Source organism: Hibiscus syriacus, unplaced genomic scaffold (genome assembly GCF_006381635.1).
Source record: "Hibiscus syriacus cultivar Baekdansim isolate YM2019G1 unplaced genomic scaffold, ASM638163v2 tig00006507_pilon, whole genome shotgun sequence".
Taxonomy (NCBI): Eukaryota; Viridiplantae; Streptophyta; class Magnoliopsida; order Malvales; family Malvaceae; genus Hibiscus; species Hibiscus syriacus.
The window spans coordinates 300,568-320,457 of record NW_024062101.1 but is presented as its reverse complement, the minus strand read 5'-3'; the positions used below and the strand labels follow the sequence as shown (position 1 = coordinate 320,457).

General features: G+C 34.4%; 3 protein-coding genes across 4 annotated transcripts; all 3 read left to right on the top strand.

The window, feature by feature from the left end:
• The first annotated feature begins 5,095 nt into the window (after nucleotides 1-5,095).
• LOC120200736 lies at nucleotides 5,096-7,058 on the top strand. 2 transcript variants are annotated; one of them, XM_039201500.1, is made up of 4 exons: nucleotides 5,096-5,420; nucleotides 5,632-6,241; nucleotides 6,335-6,679; nucleotides 6,773-7,058. In XM_039201500.1, the coding sequence occupies exons 1-4, from the start codon at nucleotides 5,272-5,274 to the stop codon at nucleotides 7,046-7,048; spliced, it is 1,380 nt and encodes a 459-aa protein (XP_039057431.1). In that variant the 5' UTR covers nucleotides 5,096-5,271; the 3' UTR covers nucleotides 7,049-7,058. The 2 variants fall into 2 exon arrangements, with proteins under 2 accessions (XP_039057431.1, XP_039057430.1); XM_039201499.1 differs by having other exon boundaries at nucleotides 5,096-5,421; nucleotides 5,624-6,241.
• A 4,092-nt stretch (nucleotides 7,059-11,150) lies between these two features.
• On the top strand, nucleotides 11,151-15,448 carry LOC120200735 (alanine--glyoxylate aminotransferase 2 homolog 2, mitochondrial-like). Its single transcript, XM_039201498.1, has 9 exons — nucleotides 11,151-11,491; nucleotides 12,049-12,279; nucleotides 12,564-12,734; nucleotides 13,731-13,874; nucleotides 13,986-14,165; nucleotides 14,384-14,609; nucleotides 14,709-14,822; nucleotides 14,915-15,001; nucleotides 15,079-15,448. The coding sequence occupies exons 1-9, from the start codon at nucleotides 11,252-11,254 to the stop codon at nucleotides 15,120-15,122; spliced, it is 1,437 nt and encodes a 478-aa protein (XP_039057429.1). The 5' UTR covers nucleotides 11,151-11,251; the 3' UTR covers nucleotides 15,123-15,448.
• A 2,135-nt stretch (nucleotides 15,449-17,583) lies between these two features.
• On the top strand, nucleotides 17,584-18,797 carry LOC120200713 (protein LURP-one-related 10-like). The gene is made up of 4 exons (XM_039201476.1): nucleotides 17,584-17,840; nucleotides 17,962-18,251; nucleotides 18,336-18,575; nucleotides 18,643-18,797. The coding sequence occupies exons 1-4, from the start codon at nucleotides 17,834-17,836 to the stop codon at nucleotides 18,781-18,783; spliced, it is 678 nt and encodes a 225-aa protein (XP_039057407.1). The 5' UTR covers nucleotides 17,584-17,833; the 3' UTR covers nucleotides 18,784-18,797.
• Nucleotides 18,798-19,890: the final 1,093 nt, after the last annotated feature.

Genomic DNA, 19,890 nt, shown 5'->3' with positions numbered 1-19,890 from the left:
TTTATTTTCCTTAAGTTTCCTAATTATTAGAAGACGTGACACCCACGCATCGATATGCTGTTTTACAAAAAAAGACATATATTAGTAACTTACATAAATTCACAAAAAAATAATCAAATTAAAATATACGAAAAATATAAGACTTACCCCTCCATCGAAATAGCCATTGTCTTCGACCCCTAATAATACGCCCTACCAAGACCGATCAAGCAACAAATAGATATCATCATTGATCTTGCATATGTCAGTGAAACACCCCTGGCTTCGCTCATGTAGATAAAAATCAACTGCGGTCTTAGCCCAAAGGGTGTTATCCAGAATTGTGTCCGGTAGTTGTTTCCTCTCCTCTTCAGATACCGGTATGGTACTGGCCGGTAACTCATACGAGAGCCAACTTGAATCTATCATGTCCGGCACGTCAGAGGGTTTCTCAAGAATCCTACATATGACGCCATGTGAATCGGGCTCTTGAATGGTGGGAGGGACCTCTTCAACGATGGCAGTGGCCTCTTGAACGGTGGGAGGGGACTCTCGAGGAATGATAAGGGCCTCTTCAACGATAGGAGTGGACTCTTGAGGGATGACAGGCGAGTCGGGCTTCTTTTTGCGGTGTCTTCGCACTATTGGGGTATACGGAGACTTAATAGCACGTGCAAGCCGTCTGATGCGTGAACTCTGTCCTGCAAGAAAAACACGACGTAAAGCATCCACCTTATCGGTCCGATAAATAATTAAATACAAATATCAGTAAATAAATAGACATGATATTTAAACAGTGAAAACAAAGATAAATATATTTCAAACTTTCAACCAAAAGACAAAACAAAGACAAATACTAACTTCACAGTGTTAAAGTAAAATGTTTAGCAGTTTTGGCAGCAACCGAATAAATTTACTAAGCAATCTAAGTGAAATGGTTAATTTAAGTGAAATTACGAGTAAATTTATCATCAAGTTAAATATGGAAAATCTTAAACGTATCTCGTTGCGTAGAGTATGAACCTCATTCTGCAACGATACTACCATCTCACGTAGAGCGGCAACCTCACCACGTAAAGTAGACACCTCCACACGCCATGCACCATCGTTATCGAGTAGAGTACCGATCTCCTCACGCAAGGCATTGACCTCATCACGTAACTCCCTTGACTCATCCCGTGGAGGTGGAGAATAGGGAGATAGAAGTCGTGGCATCTTTGTCGGTCGCCTATCATGAGGTGATGGTGGAGAAGAGGCTCGATGATGTGACGGGATAGGTGATGGCTCTCGTTGTAGAGGTGTATAGTCGGGTCGATCAGGTGATGGCTCTGGGTGAGGTGATGGCTCTCGAAGTGGAGGAAGTGGAGGCTGCTCATTATTCGTGCCATCAAGAAAACGCTGACTAGCTTGCCACCAATCAGTGGCAAGCTCAGCCTCCGTGGGTGTCAGTCTCATTAATGGAATGTTGGCCTCCTAAAAATATAAAAACTCAAACAAAGTTAAACATCTACTATTAATAACTTGTTTATATATGATAGTATTTGTGTTAACTTACATTATTTATTGTCGCATATGGTATTAAGTCTTCCCAATCCAACAGACGTTTCCTCTTCCAGGAAATAGCCCTGGGAATATCATTTGAAGTTTTTATTGCATATGCCTTCATGGCGGGAAAGGCCTCGAATATCCAAATCTACAAACAATATAATAACAAACATTAGTAATTGTTAAATAATTAATTATAATTTTGAAAACATTATATAGAAATTCTTACCTTAAAGGCCCAAACAAAGCCTGACAAAGTGTATTTCGACCCATCGCCCCGCAAACTTTTTCGGTCATCAAAGGCAGACGACAACTTAGTCCAGGTAGCTTTCCATATATACGAACCCCACGGAAACAGATTCCATGCATTTAGGTCCTCTACCAATAATATTAGCTCCTGAGGAATAGGTTGTCTGGCCTCTCTGCCTAAAAAGCCGGCATACAAAAGTAGTAGAAGGCATACTCGGACAACATCGACGTCATTCATCCGAGTAAAACCATCTTTCTTATTAAACAATTTCTTCATGTCGTCGACGTGTAAGTTCGGCTTCTCTATTGACTCATCAGGAAAAACCCTGGATAACCATGATGGGCGGGTGATATGACGAGTGTACCGGCCTACATCATCGTGTCCGAATCGTAGACCAGTGATTAAGCAGAACTCCTTCCGCCCAAAACAAGTATACGCCGGTGGAAAATGAAACCATATCTCTTCCTCACCACGTTGTATACTATCGGGTAGATCGCTAGTCATGGTTTGAAGCCACAAATGGGTCAAACTAGCATCTCCACCCGGATGCTGTACTCTCAGCCATGGCCCGAAGCAGGTTTCTTCAAACAATTTTCTTTGTGCAGGTGAAAGCTTCGAAGCAATTGTAGTGGTTAGGCTAACTTTATTCCTTAATGTCAATGAAGCTAAAAAAATTTCTACAAAAAAACAATAAACATACCAAGTTAGATATACCAAAAACTACACTGTCAATATATACCAAAAACAATAAACATAAATAGTAGTTTATTCTTGAAACTAAAATTTGCAACACTGTTTTGTCTTTTGGTTGAAATGAAAATCGCAACGAGATAATGAGAATCGCAACGCGGAAATGACTATCGCAACGAGATAATCGCAACGTGAAATGACTATCGCGACGAGAGAATCGCAACGCGAAATAAAAATCGCAACGCGAAATGAAAATCGCAACGCGAAATGAAAATCGCAATGCGATTTTTGTTTCGCGTTGCGTTTTTTATTTCGCGTTGCGATTCTCTCGTTGTGATAGTTATTTACGCGTTGTGATTTTCATTCTCGAAACTATTCTTCTTCTGCATTACTTCAACCAAAAGACAAAACAAAGACAAATACTAACTTCACAGGCTAAACAGTTTAGCAGTATTGGCAGCAATCGAATGAATTTAATAAGAAATCTAAGTGAAATGGTTAATCTATTATTGAAATTACCAGTAAACTTATCATCAATCTCAATATGAAAAACCTAAAATAATGCAAAAATTTCAAAATAAAAATAAAAAAAACTAACCCTCGGAGGTTGATTTTCCATTTCTGAATGATTGTGAGGGATTTTTGACTGTGAATGGTTGTGAGGGATTTCGCCGGCGATGGGGACGGAAATCTTCGGAGATGGGGACGGATTTCGCCGTAGAGAGTGAGAGATGGAGATGGGACTGAGTGTTGTGATTTTGGGTTTGAGGTTATGAGTTACGATTACTGTGGACGGTTCAGTTTCCGATTTTTTAAGAAAAAATTCGTGTTTGGAATTTGAAAAAAAAAATACGCGTTAATACGAATGGCGCTATGTAAATCGCGTTGCGAAAGTCAGAATCGCGTTGCGAAAGTCAGTATCTAGTTGCGATTTTGTATTATCGCATTGCGATAGTAAGTATCGCATTGCGATAGTCAGTATCGCATTGCGATTTTTCCAATTCGCGTTGCGATTTACTTATTCGCATTGCGAATTGGGAAAATCGCAACGACACTGTAGACCATCGCAACGCGATTTCCAACTATCGCAACGCGAAATGCAACGCGAATTTGCGATAATGGAGATCGCGTTGCGAATTAGCGATTGCATTGCGATTTTGTTGGTCATTTTGGCAAATCCGGAAAAAGTTGGTTAAAATCGTATATTATAAGGCATTTTTTGTCACTGAGGCGATTTTCTCTTTAAATTATTGTTATATATGTATAAATTTGACATAAATCTATTTAAGTTTTATATTTTACAAGCAGATTAAATTTCATATCTCAAAGATGAATATAAAGTATAAATATTAAAAAGAGGGTAGATATTATAGGGATTCTCCCCTATGAAGGGTTTTTACCTTGAACAGAATGCTTACGTCCCCCACAAAATCGGAGGGGAAAAACACCTTTCTCTCCCTCAGCGAACACCCTACATTATAAAGTTTGATAACTTCTTTTACCTGAATTAAAGTATGTGGGTTAGTATCATCGCTCAAATTTTATAAAATTTAATCTGAATTAGCTAATTAATAGATTAAATATTAGTATTTAATATATATATGATCAATAATAATAATTAATTATGTTGATGAGAGAAATGAAAGTTTAATAGTGTTTGAGAGCTCACCTCTTCTTATTTAGGTTAAGAAGAATAGATGGGCATTCTTTTGATTGTTTAGTCGAGAGAGGAGAGAGAGTCTCTTTTTTTATTCTTACATGGTGATTTATATACAAGACTCGTTAGTGTTGATGTCAGGCCTAGGGTAATGATATAGCTATTTGTAAGCTAGCATAATAAATAGATCTAACTGTCACATAATATATTTGGTTGGTAGATCACGTGGATCTTTCAGTGGTCGTGTCAAGTGCAGTCAAGTTAAGGAATTGTAGCTAGTTGGAGAATATGAAACTCAAGAGGCTTCAAAGTTCGATACGCGGAAGAGTAACGATGGAGGTGTATCTTGCAAGTAGGTCTAGAGGAGTTGTGGCTTCGCGTACAAACTTTCAATGGCTCAAAGTCAATCATAACATTAGTTCTCGAAAAACAATTCCTTTAATGCAATAAATGTATTTTTTTACAAGTCTCACCTCAAGTCACTTTATGATATTCTCTCGACAAAAGAAGGACAAATGGCGTACTTTCTCTAGATTTCTTCTGCAAGTCATACCTGCCACTCCTCCCATCAAACCCTAAAATCTCCAAAGTTTTAAATATTTCAATCAACTATACTATCATGAATAAACATGACATGGCTAAGACCCACATAATCAAATGATAAAACCTAATATCTAATAATCAAATTTATTTTTCTTCTAATGTACAAGTAACTATCATCATATTAAGTACATGATTAAATATGTAATTTACTTATTTTTAATCTAGCTCGACGGTAGTTGAATAAATATGACCCAAAAGTTTTAAAAAATTGACAAATCTCAATGATTTGCATCAAATTAAATAATAATTCGTCCCTTTGAAAGAATTTAGATGGATTTAGAAACAAAATAAAGAAATTTTTTTGGTCCAATTCATCTATTATTTGTAGCTTAATATGGGCCAAGATCGGTCCAACTCCAAAACCTGGAAGATCTTTCGTCTTTCGTCAAAACAAAAACACTGACTCTTCGAAATCCGGCGGAGAATCGAAATCTTCGCCGGCAAGCTTATCGTCGCCCACCTTTACTCTCCCTTGACTCTTCGGTGAACTCAATCGTCTCTAACGGCGCATTTAATTTAGCACCTTCGCCTATCCTTTATAAAAAAAATGCTTGCTTTACAGCGAATAACTCGATTCGACCATTGTCGCTTATCAACTGCTGCCCTTATCTCTCGCCAAATTTCTCTTCCATATTGTTTTATGAAGAAGATGAATGCTTCCCAGAAACACATTTCCAGCAATTCTGTATATTCGTCGGTGAGTTCTCCAATCTCTGAATAAATTTTCTATTTTTTGAGAATTTTGGTCAAATTTTAATTGTATAAGGTTCTTAGAATAATTACACTCCACTGGTTTATTTTATGATTTATTTCCCATGGCTGCTTCTTTTTGTTATTTTAATTCAACTGTGTTGGTTAATTTGAGAGGAATTACTGAAATTTATTTGGGTTTGTTTTAGAAACAACATATTACTGCTCAAAAGCCCTTTGGCAATGAATCTTCTGCTGAAGAAACAAGCCAATCTTCTTTGGGGGGAAATATAAATCAGAAGCAATTTCAATCAAGCTATGAGAAAAACTTTCCTTCATTGTCTGTGAATGTTGGTTCTAGTTCTAAAGGTAAGAACTTTGAAAATTGGAGAAAAAGGACTGGTTCAGCATTCGAGCTGATGCAAGAAGCTATTAATTCTTCTGAACTCGAAGGGATTGCAATCCTACAGGAAGACGGCGGAACCTGGATTGATTTGGGATTGCGGCCGAGGCCTCGTCCTGCTAATTCATCTGAACATGAGGGAATTGTGAGCTTGCAGGAATCTGAATATGAGGGAGTTGTGAAGGTTGCAAGCGTGCAGGAAGAAAATTATTTTCCTAGCCATTTTGGAAAGAAGAAGGTTTATCGTAAATACTTCGAAAAATCCAATAATGTTGTTGGTACTAAGAGCTCTGATTGTTCCGAGGGTTTGCCTAAGCCTGAAAGGTTCAATATATGCTTACCTCGATTTAGAGATATCAAAGCACAAGAAATCCTAAGGCCTGGAATGGTTTTGCTGAAACATTATATATCCCTTCGTGATCAGGTTTTGCCCTCGAGGCTTAGCTTTAATTCAATTTCATTCTCTTGTGAGAATTGGGTTTATCTGATAATGAATTTGTTTATCTTAATTTCTCAGATCAATATAGTCAAAACGTGCAATTCACTTGGTGAAGGCCCTGGGGGATTTTATAGGCCAGGCTACAAAGATGGAGCAAAACTTAGACTTCACATGATGTGTCTTGGTTTGAATTGGGATCCTCAGACAAGAAAATACGATAAGCGACATCCAGTTGATAATTGTGAGCCACCCGAGATTCCGCTGGGATTTCGTCTCCTGGTTCAAAGTGCAATCAAAGATGCTCATTGCCTGATCAAGAAGGATTCTGATATGGTCAATCCAGAAGATATACTTCCTTCAATGACTCCAAACATATGCATCATAAATTTCTATTCAATTCATGGTCGACTCGGCCTCCATCAGGTCTGTTCTTACTTGGACATTCTTTGGATTTACAACCTTTGAACATCAAAGCCTTAACAAAGTAATAAACTCATAATATGCTTTGTATTGCAGGATCGAGACGAAAGCAGAGATAGTCTCTATAAAGGATTACCTGTTGTCTCTTTCTCCATCGGTGATTCTGCCGAATTCCTATATGGTGATGGGAGGGAAATTGACCAAGCCAAGAAAGTGTTATTAGAATCGGGGGACGTACTATTATTCGGCGGTGAATCCCGAATGGTGTTTCATGGGGTTCCATCCATCGTCCCATCCTCCGCTCCTGAGCCTCTTAAAACCAAAACCGGGCTTCGACACGGTCGTCTTAATCTGACCTTCAGACAAATTTGAAAACCTTGAACTATAAACACAACTCACTTATACATATCCATTGCAGTCTTCATATCTATAGCTTGAGTAATCTGTATTTTGAAGTGTTTCCTTGTTAGAATTGTTATACATAAGCACAAATATTTATAGAATATTAATTTGCAGTTATATTAGTTCATGCGTTAAACATAATATGTGTCCAACATGAATATATTCAATATCTATTGAAGTTCTGGCGTATTATTTAATTTATTTTTTCAGCTTTTTATGTATGATTATATTTTTTATTATATCCATTTTAGTATCTGACATGAGTGTGTATATATAAGTACATTATGAAACGTGAAATGTAGGAATCAATAAGACTCTGCTTCGTATACCAGCATGTGCTATATGATTCAACGTATTGGAACCAACCATTTTGATTGACGAAACTCAATGTTGGTTTCATCGGAGATAACAATAAGAATATTAATTTAAAAACCCTCCATTACTGGCAAAATTTATAATGTTAAACATGTCAGAAACGAGATAACTTATAAAAACCAATACAATATTTCTTTGGATAAACTACGTAGTCACCCATCTGTCAGCAATTTAGGTCACCGAAAATTGCAAACAAGTCACTATTGTTGGCTTTGATTTTCATTATGGTCACCCACTTTAACTTTTTGTTTTCTTTTTGGTCACATATGATTAATTTTGTTGGTAAGATGATACATGTCACCTCTTGATTGATTTTTAGAAAATAAGACAATTATTTGGAGGGCTGAAGGTGAGATTTGAGAGAGAGATTTCTTTTTGAAGAATTTTAAGGGTTTTTTTAATAATTTGAATTATGAATAATTTGATGGAATGTGTAAATTAGAGTGTTAAAATTGTTACTATGTTATGTCACATCATCAATTTCTTTAACTCAACGGTCAAATTTAGTTATGAGTGACCAAAACAGAAGAATAATATTAGATATAATTTTTAAATAAATAATTAAATGGTCAAAACAATAACATAAAAATATATAGGTGATTAAATAGATAATTTATCTGATAATAAAATTTAAGGGTTGAAGCTGAGATTTGAACTCAGACCCTATCTACAAAAAAATCCTTCAATGCATAGAGACTGCACTCGGTGTTACATTCACTACATTGTTGAGAAGATACTTGTTCAAGTAAAGCTATAACAAAAAGACTTTAGGTTAAACTAAAGTTCAGATTAATTATATTAATCATGATATGAAAATATTAAATAGAAATGAATAATTAAATGTTTTTTTGTATAGTTAAAAATTAAATTATTTAAATAATATTATTTTATTTTATAGTTTTATATTTTTAAATAGTCAAGTATAGTCTCAATCATATAATAAATGTAATATTTAGGTGAAGTGGCTATAAACTGGAGGATTTTTTTTTAGAGCACTTAAGGGTGCGTTTGGTTTACGAAATGTAAGATTATCAGTGGGAATAAAAGATTACCGGGGAATAGGATTACTGGGAATGTTGTATTTTATGTTTGGCTGGTTTAGCATGAATATAAGATTACATTGTTTGGTAAAATTAATAAAAGATTATTAGAATGTATATTTTACCAAATTGTCCTTATTATATATTTGTTTTTTTAACAAGTTGAATTCTATTATAATATTACTATAATTAATTTATATATTTTCTTTAGAAATTTTAAATTCATAAAATTTATATAATTTTTTTTACAAAAGTGAAAAGATAAGTAGGTTTAATGAAAGGGTAAAATTTTATTTTAACCCCTGAACTTCATATAAAATTTTAATTATAGATTTTTTTTAGTAAATCTAAAATAATTTAAGGATAAATTTGTTGGATAACCTTCGTAGAATTTTTATTATTCAACGACAGAAGAAGACATTTTAGTCTACAACGCCGGTAATCCAACAATATCTAAGGAAATGAGGTAACCACATTTCCAGTAATATGCCCAAAAAAATCTATTGTTGGTAATAAAATATTATCGGGAATATGATTACTGGTCAACCAAACGAGGGAATGAAGATTTCATTCCCCCAATAATATCTTATGCCTTGAATCAAACAGCCCCTAAATCCCATCTCGCAATCCTTCAAATAATTATTTTATTTTTTCTAAATCAATCAAGAAATGCTATATGCCACCATATTAACAAAATTAAGTATGAATGGTCAAAATAAAAATAAAAAACAACTCGTGTAGTCAGAACAAAAGAAATAATTTTGGTAACTTGTATATAAAATAATTGATGACAAAAATATTTTTTATAACAAAGTTATTATCTGCATAAGTTAATCGAAATTTTTATGAAATAAAAAGAAAAGATAAAGAAGTGCGTTACTGGATTAACTCTACAACACAATAATAACGTCGTGTCCGTCAGATCGTCATCACACTAGACTTATCTAGAACTTAATATAACTCGACTAAAATATATAATTTAAAATTATTGTGATCAACGATATAGGACAGATTGGACAGTAGTTTTTTTTGAGATTTTAAATTATTATATATTTTAGATAAATTTTTTAAGTTTTTGATTGACGATTTACTTTTGTATTTTTAACATAAAATTTTATGTTGGTTGATGATTACGATAATGTATATATCCATTGGTTTGCCAGGTCAAAGCATCGTCGTCCTGATTCTGAAATGAAGTATGCAAACAATCCAGTAGAAGACAAGGTTTGCAAACTCATAGAGTTGGTGGTTGATATAATGATGTTTTGGAATCAAGCTTTGCCCATCCCTTTGATAGAGAGATTGTGTATGCTTTTTTTTCTTCTGGAAGGACAATGATGTTCCTGCGAAGAGGGAGGGCTCAGGTAAGCTGGTCTCAAGTTTGCTCCTTGAAATCTGAGGAGAGTTTGGGATTGAGAAGTTTGCTTTGCTGGAGTAGGGTATGTAATCTGTTGTTGGTTAGAAATATTCTTGCCAATGAGGGATCTCTTTGGGTGGCTTGGTTGAAAGAATGTGTTGAAGGGTGCTGATTTTGGCATATGGAGTGCAAGGCTCATTTCAAATGGATTTGAATTGGGCTAAGGTTGATTGCAGGTGGATCTGGGAAAATACTAGAGTGTTAAGGAAAAAGTGAAGTGGCATAGGCTTCCCATGTGCCGAAGCATTCCATTATAGCTTGGATAACCATATTGGACATACTGCCTACAAAAGATAGATTAACTCGGTTTAGGATAGTCACTGATGGCTTGTGTAGTCTTTGTGATGTTGCTATGGAGTCTAGGTGCCACTTGTTCATTGAGTGGTCCTTCTCAAGGGAGGTTTGGAGGGAAATTTTGTGTACTTGCCGACTGCATTTCATAGGATTGAGTTGGGATGATCAGTTTTTGTGGGCAATGAAAAACTTGAAAGGTAGTTTTTTTCTTGTTCGTATCCTAAAGTTGGTTTGGGTGGAGTTCTTTTATTACATTTGGGAAAAACGTAATCATCGTTTGTTTAAAGTAACTAGGCATCTATTTCTGTCATTTTTAAACGTGTAAAGGGTTGATTAGGGTTAAATTGAGTAAATGTTCTATCGATTGAAGTGATAGGATTAATGTGATTTTGTGTGTTGATTGGGACATTTTTTAGGACCAATCTGTCTAGTTGTATTGGTTTGATTGTGATTCTACAGAATCAAATTTTTTATCTGATTTTTGTTAGTTTTGTAGGTTATTGTGGCTGACTGGTTGTTTGTAGCAGCTAGACTGCTTTCTTTGATAATATATGATACGCGACTTATCCAAAAAAATTATTTAATGCATAATGTTCTAATTATAATAGATATTTAGATTGATAATTAAATATTAATAATATTTTTAATTTTTAAATCTTTATATAAGATTTTATAATAAAACTAATTAGAACGGAGATCCAAAATTAATTAACTCGTCATTTTTATGCCTGACCATCAATCAGATATGACAGCCAATAGAACGTGACAACTGGCAACATTTCGTCGACGGCCAATATTAAGCCAGGTATGAATGAGGACAAAAGTGTAATTATAAAGTAAAAGAGGGGCATTTCTTTATACCTCGTTTTCAGCCAGCACAACACACACTGAAGTACACGTCAGCAATGCCTTGATTCTAAATATAAACTTGCGTTCTCAACCCTCGCCTCAAATCAAAACTGAATCTCCTCTGTATCTTCCCTTCACAGTTTTGCGTTTTTAGTATCCAAACAACCAAACGCATTCCTACATTTTCGACGATAAAAGATGCAGAGATTTATTCCGGTGAGGAGGTTATTAACGGAAACTAAATATTCTCTCAGCCGTCAACGACGTTGCTTTTCTCTGGTGGCTCAGAATGAGGTCGATAACAACGATGGCTTTGTTCCTAAAATGCCCTCCTTTGACTACTCTCCACCTCCATACACCGGTCCTTCCGCCGAAGAGATCCTTTCCAAACGCAAGGAGTATCTCAGCCCCGCCATGTTCACCTTGTACAGCAAACCAGTGAGTTCCTTTTTGAAACTTCTTTTTGTATCAATGGAAGGTTCTTTGGTAACGTCTACAACGTGTTTCTGTACATGCAAACCGTGGATTTTAATTTGATATTTTTCGTTAATTAACAATCTAAATGTCTTGTAAAATATTTATTATTCACTCAATTGATTTCTTTTTATTTGTTTTTTAACTTAATAAATAAGACGATGAAGAATATGAAATTATTTAGAATGTTCAATACGGCACTTAATCACGATCTGTATGGTTTGGCTGATTTAGCGGATTCATTGAACTAAATCTTAGCAGAAGATTTGTCCTTATGTGAATTTTTACTCGTGTGGTCCCACCGCTAGGATTACTACTTACTCGAGTAAATCGTTCTCCACGGCCCCACATCACCCACATATAGAACCGGACAAATCCTGTATAAATCCATTAACGAGGGCTGTGGTGAACTCCGTTGGCCACTGTGCTAAACAACGGGTTTGGACCGGGTTGGTTTGATAATTGTTAATTTTGTTATTGTAATAATGGATAATGAATATTCCTTTTTTCCTTGTTTTCAGCTGAACATAGTAGATGGGAGGATGCAGTATTTGTTCGATGACAAGGGGCGAAGATACCTAGACGCATTTGGAGGGATTGCTACTGTGTGTTGCGGCCATTGTCACCCTGACGTAGTAGAAGCAATCGTCAATCAGACCAAGCGCTTGCAACATTCCACTATTCTCTACCTCAACCATAGCATCGCTGATTTCGCTGAGGCCTTTGCAAACAAGTTACCAGGCAATCTCAAGGTGATTGCTTTGTACTTACTTCCACACTTCCAGTTCTGAGATAATACTGGGTATATAGAGCATGCTTCATTCCTAAACCCTATCAATGAGATAACTTAAGATCAACTTATGACTCAAGTTAGATCTTTTTTTATTTCTCGAAAGGAACTTAGAGTTGAAGAATGCACAAGGAATTTTTATTTATTTATTTTATGCCGGTCATTGTAATATTATGCATATATGGATTTGGTCTGTGCCGTTCTTTTTTGTATAATAAATTGGGTTTCTGTTTTGTGGTTATGTAGGTAGTATTCTTTACAAATTCAGGGACAGAAGCAAATGAGTTGGCGATGATGATAGCAAGACTATATACCGGATGCCATGACATAATATCATTGAGGAATGCATATCATGGGAATGCTGCGGGGACCATGGGAGCCACTGCACAAAGTAATTGGAAGTTCAATGTTATACAGGTATGTGGCTCCTTTTCTCATTGTATATTCTTGAAAGATTTGTTGTACCTCAAGTATTGGCCCAGATATTTGTGTTTGATTACAGTTGTTAAAGATGAAATAACTTGGGTAGGTGGTTCTTAGGACACACTGATGTCATGTCAATCTTACTTTATTGTTGGATTGCCAACCAGCATATTTTTTTTGCTATGACATAAACATTGTACTAGTAATTTACATCCAATTGCCTAGTTGGTAAAAGGATTCTGTAATTGATATAATAGTGCCTAAAATGCTAAAAGTAAATAAATATTAATCTTTTGGATTGTATGTACAGATGAGCTGCCTTCTTTTCAGTATAAAGGGAAATGATGAAAACAGAGAAAGACATATTAATTGTGTAAATTATCTGCATTCTATTAGAACTTATCGGAAAACTTGTGCATAGGTTTGCCTCAAAGTTGCGTGAGTAGAAAATACGTATTAATGCATCACATGATGTTAGCTAGTTCTTTTTTTGCATGGACCACCGTTTATTATCTTTTACACCATAAGGTCCATAACTTTTGACAATGATAGCTGGCAAAACATGCCATATGATTGCAGCGTGCTGATGTAAAGACAAAAGAACACTTCAACATCTCCCTCTCCATTTTTTCCCTTTTCCCTTCTAAAGGGTGGATGCAGTGTCTAAAATTCAATCCCCTTCTGTATGGCAAACAGCCAATGAATCCTCTATTAGACACAGGTTTTATTTATGTAATGTTTAATATCTTTAGTACTAAATATGTGTACATTTTTTGATAATATCTAAAGCAGATATAATTAAAAATCAAATCAACCTAATTGTCTGATCATGCCCAAACCATTCCATATATACACTGCATATAACCCAATGTTATGGCTTATAAAGTTAACTTGTTATGTTACTCTTTAATATTAATATGCCAAGTTTTGATATTATGAAATAGAAATCTGTCAACTTAAGTATGCCTAACTCATAAATATGTACATCAGAGTGGAGTTCATCACGCTGTAAACCCAGACCCGTACCGCGGTGTCTTTGGTTCTGATGGAGAGAAGTATGCAAGGGATGTCCAAGATCTTATCCAGTTTGGAACTTCAGGCAACATTGCTGGTTTCATTTCTGAAGCTATACAAGTAATCACCAATATTCAGAGTCTCCTTCAATCTTCATTTTCTTCTATCAAAATTTCATATGATTTCCTAGTGAAGACTACATCACCTAACATTCCATGTTTTCATTGACAGGGAGTTGGTGGAATCATAGAATTGGCCCCAGGTTACTTGCCTGCTGTTTATAGCACCATAAAGAAAGCTGGAGGTCTTTGCATTGCTGATGAGGTTCAGGCTGGGTTTGCTCGCACAGGGAGCCATTTTTGGGGATTTGAGAACCATGGGGTTGTTCCTGACATAGTGACAATGGCGAAGGTTATAAATTCTTTCAGTATCTTAGTGTTATTAAAAGATCCCACCTGCCTGCCTTTTATAGATATACATTATAACAGTAATCTTATTCTGATGGTAGATGTTTTTTTTCCTTTTAAATTTAAACAAAGTACACCGCCAGAATCTGTTTTTGTGTAGCTTATCCATTCATTTGCAGCTAACTTTTATGCATCGACATGTTTCTTTTATCACATGGACAGGGCATTGGAAATGGCATCCCTCTGGGTGCTGTGGTAACTACCCCTGAGATTGCGGCGGTCTTGACTCGCAGGAATTACTTCAATACCTTCGGTGGGAACCCTGTATGTACTGCTGGAGGTTTAGCCGTCCTGAAAGTAATTGAAAAAGAAAAGCTCCAGGAAAATGCATTTGTTGTTGGGACCTATTTGAAAGAGAGACTAACAGCACTAAAAGATAAATATGACCGTAAGCTTTTATCCTTTCTCCTGTATATTCCGCTTTGAACATTCTCTGATCCAACGGCGACTAACGTTGCCTGATTGTACCATGTACGGATGTCTGAAGTGATTGGTGATGTTAGAGGAAAAGGATTAATGCTTGGAGTTGAATTTGTCACCGATCAGAAGCTCAAGACTCCTGCAAAGCTTGAAACTCTTCACATAATGGACCAGATGAAAGGTTTAGGTTCTTCCAATCCCCACATTAATCATACCATAGAAAGTGTAGTATGCTTCAACTTACTAACAAGCCTATTTATTTGGTTCTTCTAGAAATTGGAGTATTGGTCGGAAAAGGTGGATTTTATGGCAATGTATTTAGAATCACCCCTCCTCTCTGCTTCAGTAAGGAAGATGCAGGTCGGTTTCTCTTCTTCGGATAATTATCATAGCATCCAGTACTTGCGTTTTTAATGAACGATAATTTCTTGCTGCAGATTTCCTTGTAGATGCAATGGATTACATCATGGCTAGGATGTAAAGCATCCGACTTCAAACGTGAATGAAGAGATCACTATATGATGGTTCATCCACAAAAGTTTCTCTAAGCATAACACCCCTATTGTAAGTGAAGAAATCATAGGTTTCTGCTTCAATAACCTTAATAGGTTTGGTACAATGGTTTTAAAATAGTATGCTATTTATGAGTCAACAACTCGTTGGCTCTCCCGTTGATGAGTCAACAACTCGTTGTCTCTTGTTCAAACTCTTCCGGTGTGGACACGAACTAGTTGAAGTAAAGAATAAAGTGTGATGGTTTAACTATTCAATACCTTTATGAAACATCATTCACATCAAAACATTTTGGAGAATAATGAGCCCCTTTTGAATTTTGGTAAATTGCTTGTTTATTATCTGTTAATGAATATGCCTTGTGGATCTAAGTGTTGTTGAATGTAATTTCGAAACAGAGATTAGGTAAAATGGATACTCTCATATTTAAGAATATACAATATGATGTAATAAAATGAAATAAATGTCACTGTATGAATTACTTAATATATATTTAAGAATATTGAAAATATTAAAATTTATTTTTTGAAAAAATGTGTTCCTCTAATTCGAATTATCCAAAAAAATCACATTACAATATGTTTGGATAATATCTTTTGATTATTCTAATAAATAAATATTATTTTGATTTTAAACTTATCAAGTGATCTCAGTGGTAAAAAAGAATGTTATTCTTCTTAGAGATCCAAAGTTCGAAGAGTTGCATCTGTAGGGTGTGTATACATTCTCATTGATTAAGAAAATTATAAACAAATATTACATTGTTATTACCTCAAACTATTTAAAAATTATTGCTTTAATTTTAATAAATATATATATATATATATATATATATATATATATATATATGTATGTATGTATGTATATATAGGAAAATCGTACTAAAATTAATAATATAGAAATATATATATATATATATGATATATTAATGTAAATAGAAATCTATATAATATAAAGAAAAATATATACAAAATGATAAAAAAATCAACATGAATATATAAATATAATAGGAAATATTAATGAGGATATATCTATAAATGCAAAAGATTTTATACATTTATAGACTATATAGTATGTGTATGTGTATGCGTATACGCATACGCATGCATATACGAAACCATTAGTTAACACATGATTAACGCTCTAAAATAGAAACATTTTTTAATCTAAAATGAAATGTTGAGGGCTAAAATATCCACACACAAAATAATAAGAGACAGTGATTATTTTGTCAAATGTTAGGGATCTTTTTATTCTAAAATGAAACGTTACGGGCCAAAATACTTCAAAAAAACAGAATATATGGCAAAATGACAGTAAACGTTCAAGCTAATTTTAGCATTATACCTAAAAATATATGGATTATAAGTTACTTTTTAAGAACTTATATGGTCATTTTAGAAAATTAAAGTCAATTATACATACCAACATATTTAACATACTAATATCATACTTGTAACTTAGTCCAATCAAACTATTTTATCTTATAATTTAACATAATTATTTTATATACTTATCTATTTGTCTAAACATGCTTACTAACATAAAGCAAGCAAGCAATCAACTACAATATATATCCAGACAAAATCAAATTACCTCAAAAATCTTATTAAAATATTCTTAGTCCATGCATAAGCTAAATCAAGTCTAATCCCAATAGTTATCCTCTAAATCATTTTTAAAATAAGGGTAAATTCTTGTAACCATAAGAAATTCACGAGTCGAATACTAAATCCCGTATATAGAAAAGAAAAGAAAAAGTTTTACCAATCATTCAAAATCAAGTAAAGTACACAAATGGTCCCCTGACTATAGGATATTATTTTGTTGAGTCCCCCAACTGTTAAAAGTAACAAAATGGTCATCCGACTATAGAGAGTTCCTTTGTTGAGTCCCTCAACTATTAAAAGTTACAAAATGATCATCTGACTATAGAGAGTTCCTTGACTATTAAAAGTTACAAAATGGTCACCTGACTATTCATTATGTTTTGAACTAGTCATTTTATGTAAAAAAATTAATGACAGTCTGAGCTAGACGTTAACATACTAATTGAGACATGATAAAATCTAATCTCATAATCTTAAACGATTATCATATCTCAGTCAGCATGTTAACGTCCAGCTCAGACGATCTTTAAATTTTTAACAAAAAAGGACCAGTTTGGAACATAATTAATAGTTGAGTGACCATTTTGCAACTTCTAATAGTTAAGGGACTCAACAACGTAACTCTCTATAGTTAGGAGACTATTTTATAACTTTTAATAGCCAGGAGACTTAACAAAGTAGCATCCTATAATCGGGGGATCATTTGTGTATTTTACCCAAAAAATACAATTTCACAAATATTTATTATCACGCTACAACAATTACAATTATACAAATCTGTTATTACCCAAAATTACATGCATCATTGTGGAAGTAGGCTGATATTAGAAAACACACCGTCGGTGGCCAATCGCTATCCTATAACCACCGCACGCTAAATTTAGCGTGGAGAAGACGGCAACATCATTGCATAATTATTTTAAGTTTTGTTTATCTGTGTGTTTGGGCGGGTGGGAGGAAAGAAAAGAAGAAAAGAAAAAAAAAGAGTTAATTCTCTTTGTTTATAGAAGAGAAAATGGTTAACCCTAATTTGAATCGTAGTATGTGAAATCGTTGAAACAAACATTTCATGGCCGGTAAGTTTTGCCTCCTTGGAAACAAAAGCAGTGATCGGCAAATGAATTTTGCGTATCTAATTGTCAATATCATACGGAATTTTCTGTAGATTTGTTCATTGTTTTCAATATTTAATGACAGTTGCGAAGGGAGAAGAGGTGCCAAAGCCAGCGTCAGAAGCTGCATCTCTGGCCAGTGTCAATACGGCGGAGAGTGACCCGATCGTGGTGATCGATAAACAGTTCCTTGCCCCAAACCCCGTGGAACTGAAAATACAACATACGATATTTACAGTTGCTGAAAATTACTTTGATATTACCGACGACAATGGCAACCCTGTTTTCAAGGTCAGGGATAAGTTGTTCAGCTTCCCTAATCGTCGCGTTATGTTTGACGCCGATGGACGTCCTCTCGTTTCTCTGAGACAGAAGGTAATTTTGCTTTCCCCTTCCCCCCTTTTTTTTCCCGAGAAAACTGAAGTAAAATTAAATGAATATTTATGTATGTGGGGTTAGATATTTAGTGTTCGTAGGAGATGGAAAGTATTCAGAGGGGAAAGCGAGAAATCGAGTGATTTTCTGTTCAGTGTGAGGAAATCGTCATTGATTCTGTTGAGGATGAAAACGAGGATGGCGATGTCGTTAGATGTGTTCTTGGCATCCAATACCAGTGAAATACTTCCTGATTTCAGAATCAAAGAGAACTGGCATGACAGCAGCTGCACTGTTCTCTGTGGAGACACCATCATTGCTCGGGTAATTCACATCTCAATTTTCATCTTCTCCAATTTTACATGCACTCTTATCAAAATTAAACTCACAGATGCACAGAAATCACAACATAAGAAGTCTGGTAATCAACGCTGACAATTACGGAATAACTGCATACCCCAATGTGGATTACGCTTTCATTGTTGCACTCGTCGTCATTCTTGATGAGATGAATCGAAGTATCGATTGCTGAGATTTAACCTCAAATCGTAATGTTTCTCTTCATTATTTGCCCTACAATTCATCATTCTTTAATTGATACTAGTTCAAAACAGTTTTAAAATAAAATAATTTTTTTATAATAAATCCCCAAAAAGTACTGAATTATTATTATGATAGGATTATAAGTTAATATATGTTTTAAAAAAAAATTCTTAGTCTATTAACAACGTATTTATCCTATAAACACAGTTGCTCGAACTTGTATCTTTTAAGAAAAATAGCATTATCTTTTATCATTAATATTATTCAATAGATTTTTTAATTTTAATAACAGTAATATAATTATAATATTTTAGGGTAAAGTACAAAATAGTTCAACTATAGAGTGATATTTTATTGGATTCCTCGATTATTAAAAGTTATAAAATAATCTTTCAACTATAGGGTGTTGTTTTGTTGAGTTTTCTGATTATTGAAAGTTATAAAATAGTCACCCGATTATTTAGTATGTTCCAAACTGTCTTTTTTCTCTAAAAATTGACAACATTCTGAGTTGGATGTTAACTTATTGACTGAGATATGATAGGTTTTTTAGATTATAGGATCAGATTTTATTATACCTTAATCATCAGGTTAACATTCAATTCAGACTCCCGTCAAATTTTTTAACGGAAATAGACGAGTTTGGAATATACTAAATAATCGGGTGATCATTTTGTAACTTTTAATAGTCGAGAGACTCAATAAAAATATTATTTGTATATGATTTACGATAATATATTATCCAAGTTTTAATATGTATCTGATCTTCAAAATCAAATAGAGAAATGCTAAATTTTGGTAATTCTTTTTATCAAAATTACACATATATTTGGTAAACTAAAAAAGTGTACCAGTTTGGAGTTTGTTTCTAACACTTATTTTCTGAAAATGTCAATCAATGCCACATGATCTCATTTCTTCTACTTGTTTTTGTCTTTGGATCTCCGGTGGGTGACATCTTCTTGTCTGCATATTTTTCTTTTATTTAACTGCTTTCATCTGTTTTATTTCTTTGAATCAATCAACAATGTCCCGTGAAGAAGTGGTAAGGAGCAAACAAGTTATATTGAAGAACCAATGTGAATTGCTGTCTGCC